The 19,571-nt window shown below is 41.4% G+C and overlaps 3 protein-coding genes across 3 annotated transcripts in view; 2 read left to right on the top strand and 1 right to left on the bottom strand.

Moving 5' to 3' along the window:
- The window catches only part of LOC126203259 (vacuolar protein sorting-associated protein 37B), a 56,805-nt gene extending 43,006 nt beyond the window's left edge, over nucleotides 1-13,799 (bottom strand). Inside the window, exon 1 of the mRNA XM_049937513.1 lies at nucleotides 13,579-13,799. Within this exon, the coding sequence (XP_049793470.1) occupies nucleotides 13,579-13,713 (135 nt within the window). The 5' untranslated portion in view covers nucleotides 13,714-13,799. The remainder of the gene's footprint in view (nucleotides 1-13,578) is intronic.
- A 29-nt stretch (nucleotides 13,800-13,828) lies between these two features.
- Nucleotides 13,829-14,452, top strand: LOC126203260 (prefoldin subunit 1). The gene has a single exon (XM_049937514.1). The coding sequence runs from the start codon at nucleotides 14,072-14,074 to the stop codon at nucleotides 14,450-14,452; it is 381 nt and encodes a 126-aa protein (XP_049793471.1). The 5' UTR covers nucleotides 13,829-14,071.
- Nucleotides 14,453-14,660: 208 nt separating this feature from the next.
- On the top strand, nucleotides 14,661-15,805 carry LOC126203257 (NAD-dependent protein deacylase Sirt4). The gene is made up of 2 exons (XM_049937511.1): nucleotides 14,661-15,275; nucleotides 15,396-15,805. The coding sequence occupies exons 1-2, from the start codon at nucleotides 14,661-14,663 to the stop codon at nucleotides 15,729-15,731; spliced, it is 951 nt and encodes a 316-aa protein (XP_049793468.1). The 3' UTR covers nucleotides 15,732-15,805.
- Nucleotides 15,806-19,571: the final 3,766 nt, after the last annotated feature.

Genomic DNA, 19,571 nt, shown 5'->3' with positions numbered 1-19,571 from the left:
ATCCTGGGCTCTGCAGTAACCATGGTGGCAGACAATTAAAACCCTGGATTTGTGGCTGTATGTGTTCCACACCAAATGACTCCAGCACACACTGCATGCGCATCCCAAAAGGCAGTGTTGCCCGTGTATGATTGGAGAAAATGCATCCCGGAGTTGGATGAGCAACAGTATGGCATGTAGGGGAATTCAGAACTGCAAGGCACTTACAGCCTGACGCATGACGAGGAACTACCGCCAGATGGTGTGTGACAGTTTCCCCAGTTATGGAGCTGGTCCTGCAAGCATCTGCCTAGCCTAATCCCCCACAGTGGATAGTGTCAATAATCTTAAGGTAACACAGTCTCACTGACCTATACACCATGCAGCCATAACCTAGGCATGAATGCACAAAAACACTATAAAACTGTAGCAGATGTGATCTGTCTGCTGCCCAAGACCTATGGCTAAGGCAATTGATGATATCCAATGTCTTCCAAGTTCTAGTTTTCAGGTCTCTCAGATGTGATAACCACAACAGGCCCAGGAACATCACAGGGTCTTGTAACATGTAGAATGATGTCCCTCATATACACGACAAGTAAATTAAAAATGTGACAAGAATGATCAAAATGAACAAACGAACACACACATACACACACACACACACACACACACACACACACACACACACACACTCTCTCTCTCTCTCTCTCTCTCTCTCTCTCTCTCTCTCTCTCTCTCTGCAGAAAACTGAAAACCCATCTTTGCAGCCCACTCCTCCAACTGCTGCACTGTAAATTGGAGCACTGGAGGAGGAACAGAAAATAACAAAATTATCCACAAATAAAGAGCTTTGTACAGGACTCCTTATCGTAGATGTGATACTGTTTAGGGCAAAGAGGGTAATACTTAAAACACTACCCTGAGAGACCCTGATGCAGTTGCACGAGAATACTGTGTCCCCGGAAGTAATGTCATACGCCACACTGATATCAAAGAATATGCCAATACAGTGATGTTTATGTAGGTAAGACTGTCAAATAGCCATCTCTAGCAGGGTCAGGTGGTCAGCAGTGGACCGTAAACTTTGGAACCGACTCTGAGGGTGGCTAAGGAGCTGCCTGGTCTCTAACAACCAGATCAAATGACAGCTAAAGATTCGCACCAGGGTCTTTCCTACACAGCTCAATAAGGCGATACTCCGGTAACTACTGGTGGGGCCTGACCAGTCCTTTCTTGGTTTGAGAACAGGTATCAAAATTGCCTCTCTCCGTGAGTTGGGGGAGTGACCTGTCTGCCATATCAAATTAAAACATTCGATTCCAGCTCCCTCATGCAGGAAGGGAGTTTTAGAATTAAGAGCTGTTGGATCTGAAGTCCAACTTGCTTCTCTCTACAGTCGCATGGTAGTGGCAAAATTGCTCGAATCTGCAGTTTTTGCAAAATGTTCTGGCAGCATCTGAATGACGTCTCAGGGCATTGCTTGGAGATACCCATTTCAGCACTACTGCTATTGTTAAATGACTTTGTTTACCGGAAATGCTCCGGATGACTTCCCATACCTTCATAGGAGGAGTGGAACAGTTGACAGAGTCCAGCACCTTTTCCTGCTCTCCTTAATTAAGCATCGAGCCTTGGTTCTGGCGACTCTTAAAGATTATGAGGTTGTCTGCTATTGGGTGTCATTTAAACCACTGAAGAGCAGCACGCCTGTCCCATACTGCAGAAACGGCACACCTCTGTCCAACAAGGTACAACTCTCCAACTAAGATGACCTAGGACTCTGGGATGGACAAGTCAGCGCATGTTGGATTGCTCGTGAGACGTCATGAGGCTCTCCAAAATCTGACCCCAAGGGCAAGCAAGTGTGGAGTCCTGCAAGACATGATGGGCACTGAAGTCTCCCAGGAGGAGAAATGGTCATGGGAGTTGTTCCATACGATCTGTGAGAGCCCCAGAGTGTATTACATCTTGTGCAGGGAGATATAATGAACAAACAGTGATCCTCTGACAAAGATGAATTTCAAACAGCAACTGCTTACAGGTCAGTAGCTACGAAAAGAGCAGAGTTGTGGTGCATGTTATTGACAATCACAGTGACCCCTCCCTTGGCCCTTTCCCCAGTCATGTCATCCTTTTCGTGAAGGATATAGACACCTAGCACAGGGGTGTCAATGGCTTTAAAATGCATGTCTTGTAAACACAGGCAAACGGGATGTTCCTGTGCTAGCAGTTTTAGTTCCTCCACATATGTCGTGAACTCTCATTAATGTTCCACTGAAAAATGGAAGCAATTTATCATGGGTATTGCACTTTCACCCCATCTTTCCGTCAGGGAGGGGAGCCCATAATGGGTGGAGGTTCAGTCTTTGGACGTTTTGATTTTCTGCCCTGGGTTGGCTTCTGAGCCACAACCGTGGCAGTGGTAGTGCTAGTGGTAGTGGTAGTGGTAGTGGCAGCACTGGACGTTGGACCAAACTGAACATTTGAAGGAGCGGGGAGCTCCGCAATGTCAGCAACAACGGCCGTGTCTGATGTTTTCGGAGGAAGCATAGACTGTGAAGTAACAGCAGCAGCACAAGTACACTGATAAATGCAGGTACTAGTGCTAACAGAAGCAACCTCCATGTTTGTAGCAGCATCAATTTTCTGCACTCACTGTTTAACAACTGAAGCAAAGGACGTATCAAGCATTGGGGGCTACAAGTTCTTATAAATCTTTTTGGCATCGCTGTATGGGATCCATCTTGTGGTTTTGATCTCTCGTATCTTTCGTTCTTCAAGGAAGACACAGCAGTCCCTACTCCGGACAGAGCGAGCCCCAGAGTGGTTCACACACTTTGCAGGAGATGAACATCTAACTACTTCTTGGGCAGCCTTACCACATTTGCCACAAGTGGCTTCTCCCTTCCATATAAGAGTGGTAGGCCTAAAGTGCTAGTATTTAAGGGGAGTTGTTGTTGTTGTTGTTGTTGTTGTTGTTGTTGTTGTTGTTGTCTTCAGTCCTGAGACTGGTTTGATGCAGCTCTCCATGCTACTCTATCCTGTGCAAGCTTCTTCATCTCCCAGTACCTAATGCAACCTACATCCTTCTGAATCTGCTTGGTGTATTCATCTCTTGGTCTCCCTCTATGATTTTTACCCTCCACACTGCCCTCCAATACTAAACTGGTGATCCCTTGATGCCTCAGAACATGTCCTACCAACCGATCCCTTCTTCTAGTCAAGTTGTGCCACAAACTCCTATTCTCCCCAATCCTATTCAATACCTCCTCATTAGTTACGTGATCTACCCACCTTATCTTCAGCATTCTTCTGTAGCACCACATTTCGAAAGCTTCTATTCTCTTCTTGTCCAAACTAGTTATCGTCCATGTTTCACTTCCATACATGGCTACACTCCATACAAATACTTTCAGAAATGACTTCCTGACACTTAAATCTATACTTTATGTTAACAAATTTCTCTTCTTGAGAAACGCTTTCCTTGCCATTGCCAGTCTACATTTTATATCCTCTCTACTTCGACCATCATTAGTTATTTTACTCCCTAAATAGCAAAACTCCTTTACTACTTTAAGTGTCTCATTTCCTAATCTAATTCCCTCAGCATCACCCGACTTAATTCGACTACATTCCATTATCCTTGTTTTGCTTTTGTTGATGTTCATCTTATATCCTCCTTTCAAGACACTATCCATTCCGTTCAACTGCTCTTCCAAGTCCTTTGCTGTCTCTGGCAGAATTACAATGTCATCGGCGAACCTCAAAGTTTTTATTTCTTCTCCATGGATTTTAATACCTACTCCGAATTTTTCTTTTGTTTCCTTTACTGCTTGCTCAATATACAGATTGAATAGCATCGGGGAGAGACTACAACCCTGTCTCACTCCCTTCCCAACCACTGCTTCCCTTTCATGTCCCTCGACTCTTATAACTGCCATCTGGTTTCTGTACAAATTGTAAATAGCTTTTCACTCCCTGTATTTTACCCCTGCCACCTTCAGAATTTGAAAGAGAGTATTCCAGTCAACATTGTAAAAGCTTTCTCTAAGTCTACAAATGCTAGGAATGTGGGTTTGCCTTTCCTTAATCTAGCTTCTAAGATAAGTCGTAGGGTCAGTATTGCCTCACGTGTTCCAACATTTCTACGGAATCCAAACTGATCTTCCCCTAGGTCGGCTTCTACTAGTTTTTCCATTCGTCTGTAAAGAATTCGTGTTAGTATTTTGCACCCGTGACTTATTAAACTGTTAGTTCGGTAATTTTTACATCTGTCAACACATGCTTTCATTGGGATTGGAATTATTATATTCTTCTTGAAGTCTGAGGGTATTTCACCTGTCTCATACATCTTGCTCACCATATGGTAGAGTTTTGTCAGCACTGGCTCTCCCAAGGCTGTCAGTAGTTCTAATGGAATGTTGTCTACTCCCGGAGCTTTGTTGAGACTCAGGTCTTTCAGTGCTCTGTCAAACTCTTCACGCAGTATCATATCTCCCATTTCATCTTCATCTACATCCTCTTCCATTTCCATAATACTGTCCTCAAGAACATCGCCCTTGTATAGACCCTCTATATACTCCTTCCACCTTTCTGCTTTCCCTTCTTTGCTTAGAACTGGGTTGCCATCTGCGCTCTTGATATTCATACAAGTGGCTCTCTTTTCTCCAAAAGTCTCTTTAATTTTCCCGTAGGCAGTATCTATCTTAACCCTAGTGAGATAAGCCTCTACATCCTTACATTTGTCCTCTAGCCATTCCTGCTTAGCCATTTTGCAGTTCCTGTCGATCTCATTTTTGAGACGTTTGTATTCCTTTTTGCCTGCTTCATTTACTGCAATTTTATATTTTCTCCTTTCATCAATTAAATTCAATATTTCTTCGGTTACCCAAGGATTTCTACTAGCCCTCGTCTTTTTACCCACTTGATTCTCTGCTGCCTTCACCACTTCATCCCTCAAAGCTACCCATTCTTCTTCTACTGTATTTCTTTCCCCCATTCTTGTCCATTGTTCCCTTATGCTCTCCCTGAAACTCTGTACGACCTCTGGTTCTTTCAGTTTATCCAGGTCCCATCTCCTTAAATTCCCACCTTTTTGCAGTTTCTTCAGTTTTAACCTACAGTTCATAACCAATAGATTGTGGTCAAAGTCCCCATCTGCCCCGGGAAATGTCTTACAATTTAAAACCTTGTTCCTAAATCTCTGTCTGGGGGACTATTTTACCTCTGGAATATTTTACCCAACAGGACACCATCATCATTTAACCATACAGTAAAGCTGCATGCCCTCGGGAAAAATTACGGCTGTAGTTTCCCCTTGCTTTCAGCCGTTTGCAGTACCAGCACAGCAAGGCCTTTTTGGTTAGTGTTACAAGGCCAGATCAGTCAATCATCCAGACTGCTGCCCCTGCAACTACTGAAAAGGCTGCTGCCCCTCTTCAGGAACCACATGTTTGTCTGGCCTCTCAACAGATACCCCTCCATTGTGGTTGCACCTACGGTACGGCTATCTGTATCGCTGAGGCACGCAAGCCTCCCCACCAACGGCAGGTCCATTGTTCATGGGGGTGGGTGGCGGGGGAGGGGAGGGGGGTAGAGTTATAAGGTAAATTTTTTTTTCACATTTTCGGATTTTAATCTCATTATAAAATTTACAATTTTCTGAATAAAATGATTATATATATGACTTATAAATTCACATGGGAAGTATTTTATTTTTTTAAATATAATCTACACCAGTTGAAAATGTTGAAATTTTTACGTGTGTTACTTCAAGATCTAATAAAATGGGTAATTTTTTATATAGCAGGCTGTGTATTGGTGGAACTGTCAAAAACAGTATCGTATCGTTTCATAGTATAAACATGCATTGTATGTCGAAGTGCTAACATTTTTCCAAGGAAAAGTGACAAATATATTGCTAAATCTCTCAAAAAGTAAAGTACGATGCCAAAACAAAGCGTTTCTACGAAACGTGGGTTTCATGGTAATAAATTTTCGAATAAATTGTGTTCAACATGGAGCGTGTTAAGTTACACACAATGAAATACAGGCAAACTCGTCAGTATCTAGAGAAACACCCATTAGTGCTTCGAAGATTAAAATAAAATATTGTGATACACAGTTTTCTCAAAACAAAAGTGATGTAAATGGTAGGTTAGGTTATATTCTGATTGATTTACACATCCTAACAAGGGTGTTAGGTGAATGTGTGTGTTGCAGAATATGTGGAGTTTACATGAAGGCAGTGAGGTATCAACTGGACTAGCCAGGAAAATTATCATTAATTGTACCCATTGTAAATATACTCATTCAGTTTGGAATTCTGATAAGTGTGAAGATAATTATTTTGGAGTAAATGTTACATGGTTTTATGGATTGAGAGCTACTGGCAAAGGACTCACTGCAGCAGAAGCAATGTGTGGCATGATGAATATGCCACGCCCACCTTGTAAAATCGAAAAGTATGCAGGATTTATTGGAGCTGCTGTGGAATCTGTTGCATGTGAGTCAATCAAGGATGCTGCAAACAAAGCTGTTGAAATAAATAATGGTATGACTGATGTACCAGTAGCCTCTGATGGCATTTGGCATAAGCACGGCTACAGTTCTCAGAATTCTGTTGCTACGATGACCAATGTGGATACTGGAAAGGTAATAGATTTCCAGATTTTAACCAAACATTGTTATAAGTATAAATCAGGGAATGAAGAAGGGCATATCTGTGACAGAAATTATGAAGGAACAAGTGGTGGTATGGAGGTCTCTGCAGCTGCTGAAATTTTTAGTTGATCTAAATACTTACGTGATGGAGACTCATGCTAGCATATAACAGTGCTGTAGCCGCTCAGTCTTATGGTGAGAAGATTATCTCAAAACTGGAATGTGTTGGTCAAGTCCAGAAGAGGATGGGCACCAGGTCGAGGAAGTTTAAACAAAGTTTGAGAGACAAGAAACTTTCTGATGGTAAAGCCATAAGAGACAGGTTGACAGACAAAATGATTGATGAACTACAGCAGTATTACGGGATGGCCATAAGAAATAATACTGAGGATTTGTTGAAAATGAAGCAGGCAGTATGGGCTACCTTCTTCCACAGACTGTCAACTGATGAAAAACCAGTACAGCACCTTTGCCCTCCTGGACCTGATTCATGGTGCAATTACCACAACACCCAGTACTCAAATAATGCATACAGCCATAAACATTCCATCCCAGCAGCAGTCATGGATATCATAGAACCTATTTACAGAGTTCTGGCAAATCCTGAATTACTACAGTGTCTGCACGGTCAGACTCAAAATCCCAATGAGTCACTCAATAATCTTATATGGACTTGCCTGGCAAAAAATGTTTTTGTTTGAATGAAGACTAAAGTGATGCCGTTATTGCTTTTAATTATGGCAGCACTGGTAGGATGAAAGTGCTACAGCATATGGGAATTAATCCTGGAGAAAACTGCATCAGACAACTTGAACAGGTGGACAAGGTTCGCAGTGATAAAGCACAGTATGCAGCACAGTTGGTCACTAAGGAGTCCAGAAAGAAGAAAAGGAGAAAAAACTTGGAGAAAGATCAAGAGGATAATATACAGTATCATGCAGGGTGCTTCTGAGTGACTAACAATAAAAAATTAAGCATATATTAAGTGAGTTACAGTCTTTTGAAACTTTGGAAGCCATTCCTGAAAATTTACATTTTCTGTTGCATTTTTCCATAAATCTCAGAAACCACTTCAAGTAGAGTATTCAAATACTCAGGCAGTAATAACATACATATCTTGAGTCTACTGAACTAAAAGAAGAATATAAAGTTCAGTATAATTAAAATTATTTAGGATAACATACAAAAAAGTACACACAATTTTAACCGTGTAATTAAAAAACTGTATTTCCAAAAGCAGTGGCTGAAATGCAATTATTGTAGTTCAGTAGACTCAGAACATACAGTTTAATGTCCTGTAAAAGTTTCATGTCAATGGCTACAGTGGTTTCTGTAATACAGGGAAACCAAGTCACTAAATTTGACACTGTCGGGATAGGGCGTTCCAGCTTCCCTTAAAACTGCGCATTAGGTTAGGGACATAGGGCCACATGGTTAAGCAAAGAAAACCCACCTTAACATGTTCTGGGAGTTTTGTGCTATTAAAAGTGAAGATGAATGAGTTGGATGTAATCACATCACCTTCCGTCCTTTTCATAATATTCTGTACATCAACACTGTCTTTTTGGGCCCATTCAGCTTTCACGTCTTCTTTGGGTATGTCCACCAGGACACTGCATGTCACAACGCCTTTACTGTACTTTAATGTGGCGTGGAGCTCAGTCTCAGTGGCATATTCCCCAAGGGGTTTGGCCTTCTGCAGGTTTGTCACTTGTTAGGAACTTAAGGTTTCCACCAACAGTTGTCCCGTTTTGTAACCACTTAACAGATTTTGAAGTACCTGAATACCCTCTAATCCCTTTTGAATGTAAAAAGGTGACACCTTTTCAAAACTTTTCTCTTTCCTTTAAACCAAAAAAGCATCATCTGACCAGCAGCATACATTGTGTTACTAAAGCCGCTAGGATTCTTACATTTCCCTGAGTCTGAAGAACTGACTACACAAGCCCTCTTACTTGATTGGGTGTTGGTACCTACCAGTGGCCCACCCATTCCAAAGGGAGTGGGAAGAGAAAACTACAAGGATCCATCTCGGTCCCACGAGCAGCTAGAGAAATAAAAGTCCCCATAGACAGAGCCTCGCGTGCCTAGGTAACCCTTATACAACTGAGGCGTGACACATTCCCCGGAGGTTGCCCACTAATGACTGTTTCACCTCAGCAGCCATGCATCTTATCAATGCACAGCATACCTTGAGATTGACGTTTTTTTAATAAAGGTTTTTAGCATCCTCGTAACCCGGGCAGTCAAGCCAAGATCCCCATTCCCTTTGACATACAACATTCCACTGCTGCACCATACAGTAGCAGGTGAAGCATGCCCACAGCTTATGACGACATGAGACTGACGGCGCTTACCAGCCATAGCTCAGGAACCCCGGGGTCATCAAACCCATATTCGGAAAATAAATGCAGAGTCCAAGAGCACCCATTAGTTTCATGTCCTTTTTCACACTTTTATGATTAAATTTTGGATTTGTTTTAATTTTGTTAATTGTATTGAATATGTTATGGGTCAAAGCTGACTGCTGGTATAGCACATTTGGTTATTTCTATTCAATGTCAATCACATATCAACAAGCAGCCAGAATTTGAAGTAATCAGACTTTCTACCACAAGGTTTGATTTTGGGCCCTCTGTTTCTGACATTTTTTGACCTTATATTTACAGTTTCAGAAGATGTAAGTTTTGTAATTTAGGCAGGAGACAAAAATGAATGATGGTGCAAGTTCCCTTACTGGAAATGTAGCTGATTAAATGCACAAAAACATCAACAGCTGGTTTAAGGCAAATCAGTTATCATTGACTTTTGATAAGACTAGATGTAGATGTACATCTAGCTCAGCACTTTTCATAGAACACCTCACACTATAAAAACAGATTTCTTAAACAACAAAACAGAAGATGTAAAAAGTGTTACTTTTTGGGATTACAACTAGATCACAACTTAATGGGCAAACCCATTGCCTAGAATCAACGATGTTCCTTAGTTCCTCTACATTTTCAGTATGCATGGTTACTGCTACAGGCAATTTAAAAGTGAAGGAAATAATTTATTCTGCATATTTCCCGTTCACTAATGAAGTGGTGTTGACAATGATGATTACTTTGTTGTCGTCTTCAGTCCGAAGAACTGTTTGATGTAGCTCTCCATGCTACTCTATCCTGAGCAAGCCTCTCTATTTCCGAATAACTATAAAATGTACTACCTACAGAATTTGCACAGTTCAATTTTTTTCTATATTTCACAGACCACTCCCAGTGTGCCCCCCCCCCCCCCCCCCCCAAGGCGGTGATATTCTTGCCTAGTAGTAGGGCAGAGATTAAGATGCCCCATTCCATCAGTTCTTGCCTAGTAAAGGAACTTCCTTGTTGTAATTATTTGAAGGTATGCAAATAATGTGTAAGCACCCCTTTTTTCACATATCTGATGGATAAATTAAAATGTCTTTATTATTTCATATACACTCCTGGAAATTGAAATAAGAACACCGTGAATTCATTGTCCCAGGAAGGGGAAACTTTATTGACACATTCCTGGGGTCAGATACATCACATGATCACACTGACAGAACCACAGGCACATAGACACAGGCAACAGAGCATGCACAATGTCGGCACTAGTACAGTGTATATCCACCTTTCGCAGCAATGCAGGCTGCTATTCTCCCATGGAGACGATCGTAGAGATGCTGGATGTAGTCCTGTGGAACGGCTTGCCATGCCATTTCCACCTGGTGCCTCAGTTGGACCAGCGTTCGCGCTGGACGTGCAGACCGCGTGAGACGACGCTTCATCCTGTCCCAAACATGCTCAATGGGGGACAGATCCGGAGATCTTGCTGGCCAGGGTAGTTGACTTACACCTTCTAGAGCACGTTGGGTGGCACGGGATACATGCGGACGTGCATTGTCCTGTTGGAACAGCAAGTTCCCTTGCTGGTCTAGGAATGGTAGAACGATGGGTTCGATGATGGTTTGGATGTACCGTGCACTATTCAGTGTCCCCTCGACGATCACCAGTGGTGTACGGCCTGTGTAGGAGATCGCTCCCCACACCATGATGCCGGGTATTGGCCCTGTGTGCCTCGGTCGTATGCAGTCCTGATTGTGGCGCTCACCTGCACGGCGCCAAACACGCATACGACCATCATTGGCACCAAGGCAGAAGCGACTCTCATCGCTGAAGACGACACGTCTCCATTCGTCCCTCCATTCACGCCTGTCGCGACACCACTGGAGGCGGGCTCCACGATGTTGGGGCGTGAGCAGAAGACGGCCTAACGGTGTGTGGGACCGTAGCCCAGCTTCATGGAGATGGTTGCGAATGGTCCTCGCCGATACCCCAGGAGCAACAGTGTCCCTAATTTGTTGGGAAGTGGCGGTGCGGTCCCCTACGGCACTGCATAGGATCCTACGGTCTTGGCGTGCATCCGTGCATCGCTGCGGTCCGGTCCCAGGTCGACGGGCACGTGCACCTTCCGCCGACCACTGGCGACAACATCGATGTACTGTGGAGACCTCACGCCCCACGTGTTGAGCAATTCGGCGGTACATCCACCCGGCCTCCCACATGCCCACTATACGCCCTCGCTCAAAGTCCGTCAACCGCACATACGGTTCACATCCACGCTGTCGCGGCATGCTACCAGTGTTAAAGACTGCGATGGAGCTCCGTATGCCGCGGCAAACTGGCTGACACTGACGGCGGCGGTGCACAAATGCTGCGCAGCTAGCGCCATTCGACGGCCAACACCGCGGTTCCTGGTGTGTCCGCTGTGCCGTGCGTGTGATCATTGCTTGTACAGCCCTCTCGCAGTGTCCGGAGCAAGTATGGTGGGTCTGACACACCGGTGTCAATGTGTTCTTTTTTCCATTTCCAGGAGTGTAGATGTGACTGATGTTTGGCTACATTTAACAAATATTTTCCTGATTGACCCCCATACTGTAGTGATCTTTGAAAAATGACTAATGGATTTAGGAATTTATCACAACCTTCTTTGCTTATTTTATTAGATCAACATGCCTTTGACATTTCGAACTAAATTGCTGTGATGTTTTGTGTCACTGGCCTGCACCTGCAATCCCACTATGATGCCTACCCATCACTGATTGTTTAACAGCTTCTGCATCCACCATAAGACTTTAAGAGATGGCAGCACCATTATTGATAAGAGTAGTTACATTGTCAACTACCACAACCTTTGTACTAGAATATAGCTAGGTCACTACACTGTGTATTCCGATTATCACCCATATAATGGGCTTGATATGTGAAACAAGTCCTCCTGGTAGCTAGAGCCGGATAGAAGAGTAACTAAGCAGGGATAGTGCTGGCTTCCACATTCAGTAGAATCTGTGACATAATGCAAAAGATAGATAACAGGGAGCTACCAGTGCTGAAATGCGGTACTCACCTTCTGTTTGAGAAACTGCTCTCTACTGTTAGAATGAGCTTTTCTTTCACTCTACTCCTGTCGCAGGATCATGTGAAATCACAAATACGGTCCTCTTAAAGGATAAATGGATGGGGGAAGCTGTTTGATCAGCAAACTAAGTGGCAATTGGCGAATATGTTTATAGAGTGGCAGAGAAATACTGGTCTTTGGGACTCGTGAACAGAGATGCCAACGGCTTGCAGTGATATGTGCAGAGACATGGGCTACATTTTGTAACTATAAACATACAGCAACAGCGTTTTGGCAGTGGAATGTCTGACAGTTTGAAGTGGATCTCCAAGATGCATACAAAAAGGCTCTTTCTGTGCCAAAGTAGAGATCTTTCAAAAGAATTCTACATCCATTCAGGTTTCACTAATGTGAAAGCCACATAGGCCTAGTTGGTGAGGCTTATTTTTCTCTTTCCTCCTACATGCAATCAAGGTAAAATACCTATAACAGTTCAGTGATAGTTCGGAAGGAAATCTCTTTTCACTTTTTATGTCCTTGAACTTCTCAACAAACTTACAAAAATCTACATCACTGTTTGGTTGTATTGTTTAGGAACAATCATGAAGGATCTATTATCCTTCCTCCCAGGAAGGAAGAATAGCAGTTCAAGAACAGACATTTGCTGAAGACATGGACCATACCATATACACAACTGTAGTCATCTGAAGATGAACATAGTTGCCCAAAACACGTAATGGCTATCAAGTAAAAGGTTTTAATGTACTCATAGATAGCTGAGGTCTCCCTCACCAACTGACATGTTCTACACCTTTGAGGAAATCCTCGATATAGATATACACAAAAGAAACTATAATCTTTAAACAAAATTACGGTTTAACACCTTGTTGGAAGGACACTCGTATATTCATCACAACCGCAATCGTTTAAGAATGATAAAGGAGACCGATAGCTGCTTTTCAGAAGAAAAGATCTAGAGTTTATGCAGATAAATGAGGATGGGGACCTCTCTTCCTTGTTTACAACTATTTTTAAGGAAATTTAGTATTTTATTGCGACCTATGTTCGTCTTACAAATATGAGTCTGATATATAGTTAGAGAAATGGATTTTTGATTAGATATCGTTCCAGAATAATACAGTAAACAGCGCATAAACAGAATATTTTCAATTTCTTGCGAAGGCCATTAACTTTCAAGGTGTCACTCTCAACCAAAAACCAATGACCACATCTCCTTAAGAGCGAACTTTGAGTACTGCAGAAAACATTGGGGATTTTCTGATGTTTTTCTCTGCTAAAGATGTCATCGTGACTTTTTATTATTTCTTTTTTGCATATTTCCAGTCTACGTAATGAAAGGAACTAAGGCCATCATTGTGAGCCTAGTGTATAGGTAGTACATACGACATCAAAGAAGCTCCATGAGTACACAAAACAGAAATATGTTTCCTCATGAATTAGCTAAAGATATATTCCCTTCCTTCTTGTATCGTTGCACTTTGCAGCAGGTAAGCGTTATTAACTAACCTGTTTAATATCTTTCATCATATCTTCAAATTTCTCATCATCGTTTAGCAGTTCTTTCAGTTCTTCTGCATCCAAGTGAGATAAATGCGATAGCGCAGCTGGATAGTCTGGTTCCTGATGATAATTGCCATACATTTTACAAGAAATTACAATCGGTCCCTTTCTGTGAGAACATATGACAATTACTATACACAGTAAATCACACAAAGCAAAGGTGACGGAAAATACGATTCTCTGCCAGGGAGCGAGGCTCAGTTGTTTCAGCTGATTAAGAAATTCGGTTGCCTCGTATTTGTTTACGACTTGTTTTAAAAGCTCTAAGTTACAGTATAATTATCAATCTAAAATTTCAGTAAAGCAAATGAGAAAGGTGTTTACATTTGTTTCACAATTTTACGCCTCCAGTATTTCTGTGGGCGTCATCTTTGCTTAGACAGTTAAGACTGGGCTTGTAGGGGCAGGTGTATTGTGCGGTAAGGTACCTACTTATAAAATGTCGAAGACGGTGGATTTAGAATTAAAGAAAGCATTTAAGGAATTGCAACAAAAAATGCTGGAAACAACGCAGCAGCTGAAAGTTGCAGATGCCAGGATAGAAGTTCTGAAGCAAGGTATGAGACACACGCAGCTCACAGGAAAGGAACTTAGCAGCATGCCACCCGATACAAAAATGTATCAAGGAGTGGGTAGAATGTTCGTCTTGACTGATGTAAATGAAATTAAAACGTCGTTGGACAAGAAACATGAAAGCTACTCCCAGAAAATTAAACAGCTGGAAAACAATAAAATGTATTTGGAAAGGAATTTGAAAGACAGCGAGAATAACCTCCGAGAAATGATTCAGCAACGTAAAGAAGCTGGAGACACCAACTGATTGTGTTTTCGAACTTACATGTTGAAGAAAAGTGACACTGCCCGCGTTAATAGTGAATATCTGATTATTATGTAATTATTTCTTTTTATGACATGAAATATCGATTCCCGTAACGCATTGAAACTATTCGTGAAGTAACTGTGACGTAACTATAACCGTTTGTTATTGTGTGCAAGTTAGTGTGACCCGCTCGACATTGTTTATAAACATGTGGCCTTTGAGAACGAAATTTGCAGATAGAATGGTGAAGTGTCAGAATTCTGTTTCCCGTAGCTTTAGTTCTGCGTTCGTGCCAAAGCACAATCCAGTCAGTGTGGAAGATTTTAGCAAACTTGTTACATTCATTGAGACGTCGCAGAAGATTGCTGTGCTTACTGGAGCAGGAGTATCGACGGAAAGCGGCATTCCTGATTATCGCTCGGAAAATGTTGGCTTATACGCTCGCTCATCTTCGAGACCCGTCCAGTTTCAAGAGTTCTTGAAAAGTGCTGAAGTTCGTAAAAGGTATTGGGCTCGCAACTTCATTGGGTGGCCCAGATTTTCGTCATTTTCGCCCAATGCTACGCACTACGCTCTACGTGATTTGGAGGTAATACACCAGAAAATTGGTTGTGTTGTTACTCAGAACGTAGATGGCCTTCATACGAAAGCCGGAAGTAATAATGTTGTTGAACTCCATGGCACGGCATATAGAGTAATTTGCCTAAACTGTGACTATAATGTCAGTAGAAACACATTCCAGGAAATTCTTCAACAAATGAATCCAAATATGAAAGCTTCCACGAAAGTGATACGACCAGATGGTGATGTTGAACTGACTCAGGTGAGATGATAACCATCTTTGTGTCTTTCAAAGCTAATGACAGAAAATTTCAAAAACTTGTCGAGAGTAATTTTTATCTTTATTAACGATGGAACTTTTATTCTAATTGTTACCTTGCAGGCTGAAGCAGAAAATTTCCGAGTCCCAGAATGCCCATCATGCGGAGGCATACTTAAACCAGACATCATATTTTTCGGTGAAAATGTTCCAAGAATGCGTGTAGAAACTGTAAAAAGTGTTGTGGAAGATTCTGACTCCTTGCTAGTACTAGGCTCATCACTTTCTGTTTTCTCGGGGTTTAGAATTGTCCTGCAAGCTGCTGAGCTGGAGAGACGTATTGCAATTATAAATATTGGCAAGACAAGGGGAGACAGCTATGCACATACAAAACTCAATGGCAAGTGTGGAGACATTGTACCAAGACTGTTAGATCTTTTGTACTGTTTCAGCAAGTAGCATTTTTGTCACTGGTAACTAATGTTTTTGTAGAGACATATTGAAATACACATTTGACTGTTTAGTGTTGTAAATTTTGATTTGATATGTTGTTATTTATAGCTTCATGATGTGACAGAAGATTAATGAGAAATATTATTTACAACACTACACATATTTGGTACAAGACAGGGCTATTTCTTCTGAAATAGTGGAACTGTTGAAAACACATTTTTAACATAAAAAATTATAACTAATGAATGCACAATTGTGTGGGTTAATTTGATATTTCCAATCTATTTGACTGTGCTAGTGAACAATAAGTGTGTGAAGTTCCAGATTCAGTGCGGTCGCTCATTCTCTTCTGCCATACATTATGCAAATGAGTTTTGTTTACATGTAAATATTATTCTTTTGGACCATATGCAGCGACATCCTTTGTATCGATTAACACAATTATTACACTATTTGTTCTGTCTTTCCTGCTTCCTCTTTTGTTTTATACAGAGCTCCCACTTGTGCTTACAGTGTTTCACAGGAGATCTGTAAATTTCATTTGAGCAGATTTTATTTTATTTTATTTCATTTTTAATGTTTGGTATTCACTCATGACTTTAATTTTAATTATAATGTGTCTTACTGTGAAAACGATAAATAATAAAGGTTATTAATTAAATAAAAGTACGTACTTGCAGTTATGTAACAAATCAAGCCATGACAAAAGTAAGAAATTTCAGTAATTTGGGTCTTACATTCCTGTTAGGGCTAGAGTGTGATAATGGAACCCTGCGCCATACCTGAAATTTTGGTTTTTGTGAAAGGCTGATCTGTGACATTGCCGGAAGTCTAGGTTAGAGAGAAAGAATGTGATCATTTGGGTGGGAGTTTAAGCTTTACATTTGCGCCGTATTGAACACTCATCTCATGATGGAAAACTAATACTGCAAGGCAAATTCAGGAAACCTACATTAGTTAATGGACAAGTCTCAGAGTATGCTGATGCATATTATATAGGCCTAAAGTACAAAAAATGCAATGCTATGTGACTTACATCTGTTTACACCACCATGTGGTTTTCGTTTGTGTGCAAGAGAACAAACGTGCTGAAGCTGAAATGAAGATAGGACTTTTTAAATGGACTGTGGAACAGCTCTTCAATGATCGAATTGACTGGTTCTTCCTTAAAAAGTAGAGCACCAAATTTCTTTGTGGTTTCCAAAAAGAACAGGCATCAGATTTGTTCTCTGTGATCTCTGTAAATTGCTAAAGACAATTACTAGAATGGTTCTTTTTGGAGTGGCATTAGCAGGTTTACTTCACCAATGCGGGCATGTACTCAGCTCTAATGACTTTCCTCTCAATGTGACAGTAAACCCTAATCTTCCTTCCTTTTTTTCCCCTTAATTTCGAAAAGTTCATCTCTCTCTCTCTTCCTTCTCCCAGCATGTTAACCTGAAGTGAATCTTTGCAGTAGAATGTAAGTGGGCAGTATTGAGTGAAGTGTCATAGTGGTAATGTCAGTGGATTCATTGAAGATTATCATAGTACAAACTCTTTCCTTCCATTATGCCTAAAGTTGATTCTAAATCACCTTGAGAAAGTGTTGAGAGTCCTCCTTTGACAAGGCCACGTCCGATTATTTCCCCTCATCATCGTTGTCCAACATTACTATAGTTTCGTTTATAATGACAGATGTTGAACATTCATTCTCATTTTATTTGGTGTTCATTACTGTATATAACTCATTATTACAGGAATTCTTCATGCTCTCACCTGGTACGAAAATGTGATTTCGGTTTTAATATGGTGATAACAACAGACTATTCTTTTATGTTGCAAGTGGACTTGTTTTCTTAAAAGGAATTTTGTCACAGATGACAAACTGTAGGTACTGTGCTTCATGCTGGTGGAATAAAATCAGTGCAGTTTCCCTCCAAGATCTGCAATAAATGGTTTTATGCCATACATACTTCACCTTTTATCAGAAAAGCATTTCCAGGCTTTTGAATACTTGGGATAATTTGTAGCTTGATTCTTTCAGACTTTAACATGACTGTCTTGCTGGCAGAAAATCATTTCATCATATTGGTAAGAAAAGTTCTGGCAGAATGTAAATAATTTAGGTGGAAAGGACCTGCATATTTTACAAACCACGATCTTCCAACTTAATGTACAGGGTTGCCACAGGTTATGGAAATTAGGGAATTTCAAACAATTCAACCAACTCAGGGAAATTTGGGGAAAAAATGCTGGAAAAATCTTGTTTTTGTCTTGGTAGATGAAACGATTTGTTTACTGAGGTGTCATGCATTGTTGTTGGCTGTGTGCAGCTGGGTATGTGCGCCACTTCCCTACTCCCTCATTACTAATGCTTCTCTCTTTCCTATCACTCCCCTCAGCTTGCAGTCATTGCTGCCACCACTTCCTGGTGCTAGCCTAGCAGCTGCTGACAAGAGGCAGGGGGGCATAAGGATCTGTCATTGGATCTGATTCTCAGATATTGTAAATGCAGCGACCAGAGACAGCTGTCGTATGCACGAGTTGTGTCTGAGTGATTGTGTGAATGTATATGTTTTCTGACAAGAGCTATGGATGAAAATTTAACTGTGATAGTGTAATTGTCTTTTCTATGTGCCTGTCTGCGGCTCAGCAATCATCTTTACGGCGAGTTGCTACCTATCCTCATTATTGTTGATTCTCAGAATATTTGAACAAGTTATCTGTTGCATGCACTGATCACCGTGGTCTCATTTTTTATGAATAGCTGGCCACAGGAATGGATTTCTGCAATGGGCCAAAACCGCAGGCCATTTCCGCATGTATCTCTAATGGATTAGGCCTGCCGATCTGAAGCCCATCGTTTCCCACTATTGTCCAGGCACTGCCTGTCGGATCTAGTCTCACCGACCTGCCCACAGGCAGCATCTGTTTGTGTGTGGCATAATGCACTGGATTTTCATGGTATCTACATCCATACTCCGCAAGCCACCCGACGGTGCATGGCGGAGGGTACCTTGAGTACCTCTGTCGATTTATCTGTGGACCCAGGACTGCGGTGCTCCTCAGCAGGCCAGAGAGAGAGGTGATAGATGTCAGGAATTGCAACTGTCTCACTGCAAGTATGTTGTACAGTGTGGCATTTTATAGACATTTTATTTGTTCTAGTACATTCTGACACTTCAAAATTCATTTATATATTTGAAAGGATGGATGATGATAGGAAAATTGTGTCAGTTGCTGACAATTTGTACATTTATGTACTCATATATTACTCGAAAGAAAAATTGTAAAATACCCGTAAATGAATAGATACAACACAGTGGGTAGTAACCGAAAATAACGAACATAGTAGAACCAACATTTTATTGGTAGTCACCTACAGTGTTGCTTTACACATTTCTTCCCCCACCTTATACACTTATTTCAAGAGGCCTACTTTTTTCTGAGGTTATTTCTGAAATCTGTGAAGGTATTTTAAATCTATCTTGTGACTCCAGGGAAATGCATATTTTTGTAACCCAATGTTACGCTTTATTGAAATAAAATATCAATGGTGTTAATGAAACACACATACTATTTGGCTTGCTTTCTCCATCTAAAAACAGTTCATTACAAAAGATGTTGATGTTAGTACTTAAGATTTTTGCTCACATCAGGAAACACCATCTTCTTTTTCTTCTTCTTCAGCACTACAGCCCTTGGTGGACCTTTACCTCCTCAACAATCTTCCTCCATATCTCTCCGTTCTCAGCTTTTTTCTTCCATCCATGGATCCCCATCTTGCCAAGGTCAGCCAGCACATTGTCCATCCATCTAGCATTTGGTCTGCCTTTCCTCTGGTGGAATACAATCTGGCATTCA

The sequence above is a fragment of the Schistocerca nitens genome, chromosome 9 (assembly GCF_023898315.1).
Source record: "Schistocerca nitens isolate TAMUIC-IGC-003100 chromosome 9, iqSchNite1.1, whole genome shotgun sequence".
Classification (NCBI taxonomy): Eukaryota; Metazoa; Arthropoda; class Insecta; order Orthoptera; family Acrididae; genus Schistocerca; species Schistocerca nitens.
This window is presented reverse-complemented; position numbering and strand designations above follow the sequence as displayed.

Coding starts and splice junctions, on each gene's coding strand:
- LOC126203260 (XM_049937514.1), top strand. CDS start 14,072: ATGTCGAAGACGGTGGATTTAGAATTAAAGAAAGCATTTAAGGAATTG.
- LOC126203257 (XM_049937511.1), top strand. CDS start 14,661: ATGTGGCCTTTGAGAACGAAATTTGCAGATAGAATGGTGAAGTGTCAG. Junction 15,276..15,395: donor GTGATGTTGAACTGACTCAG/GTGAGATGATAA, acceptor GTTACCTTGCAG/GCTGAAGCAGAAAATTTCCG.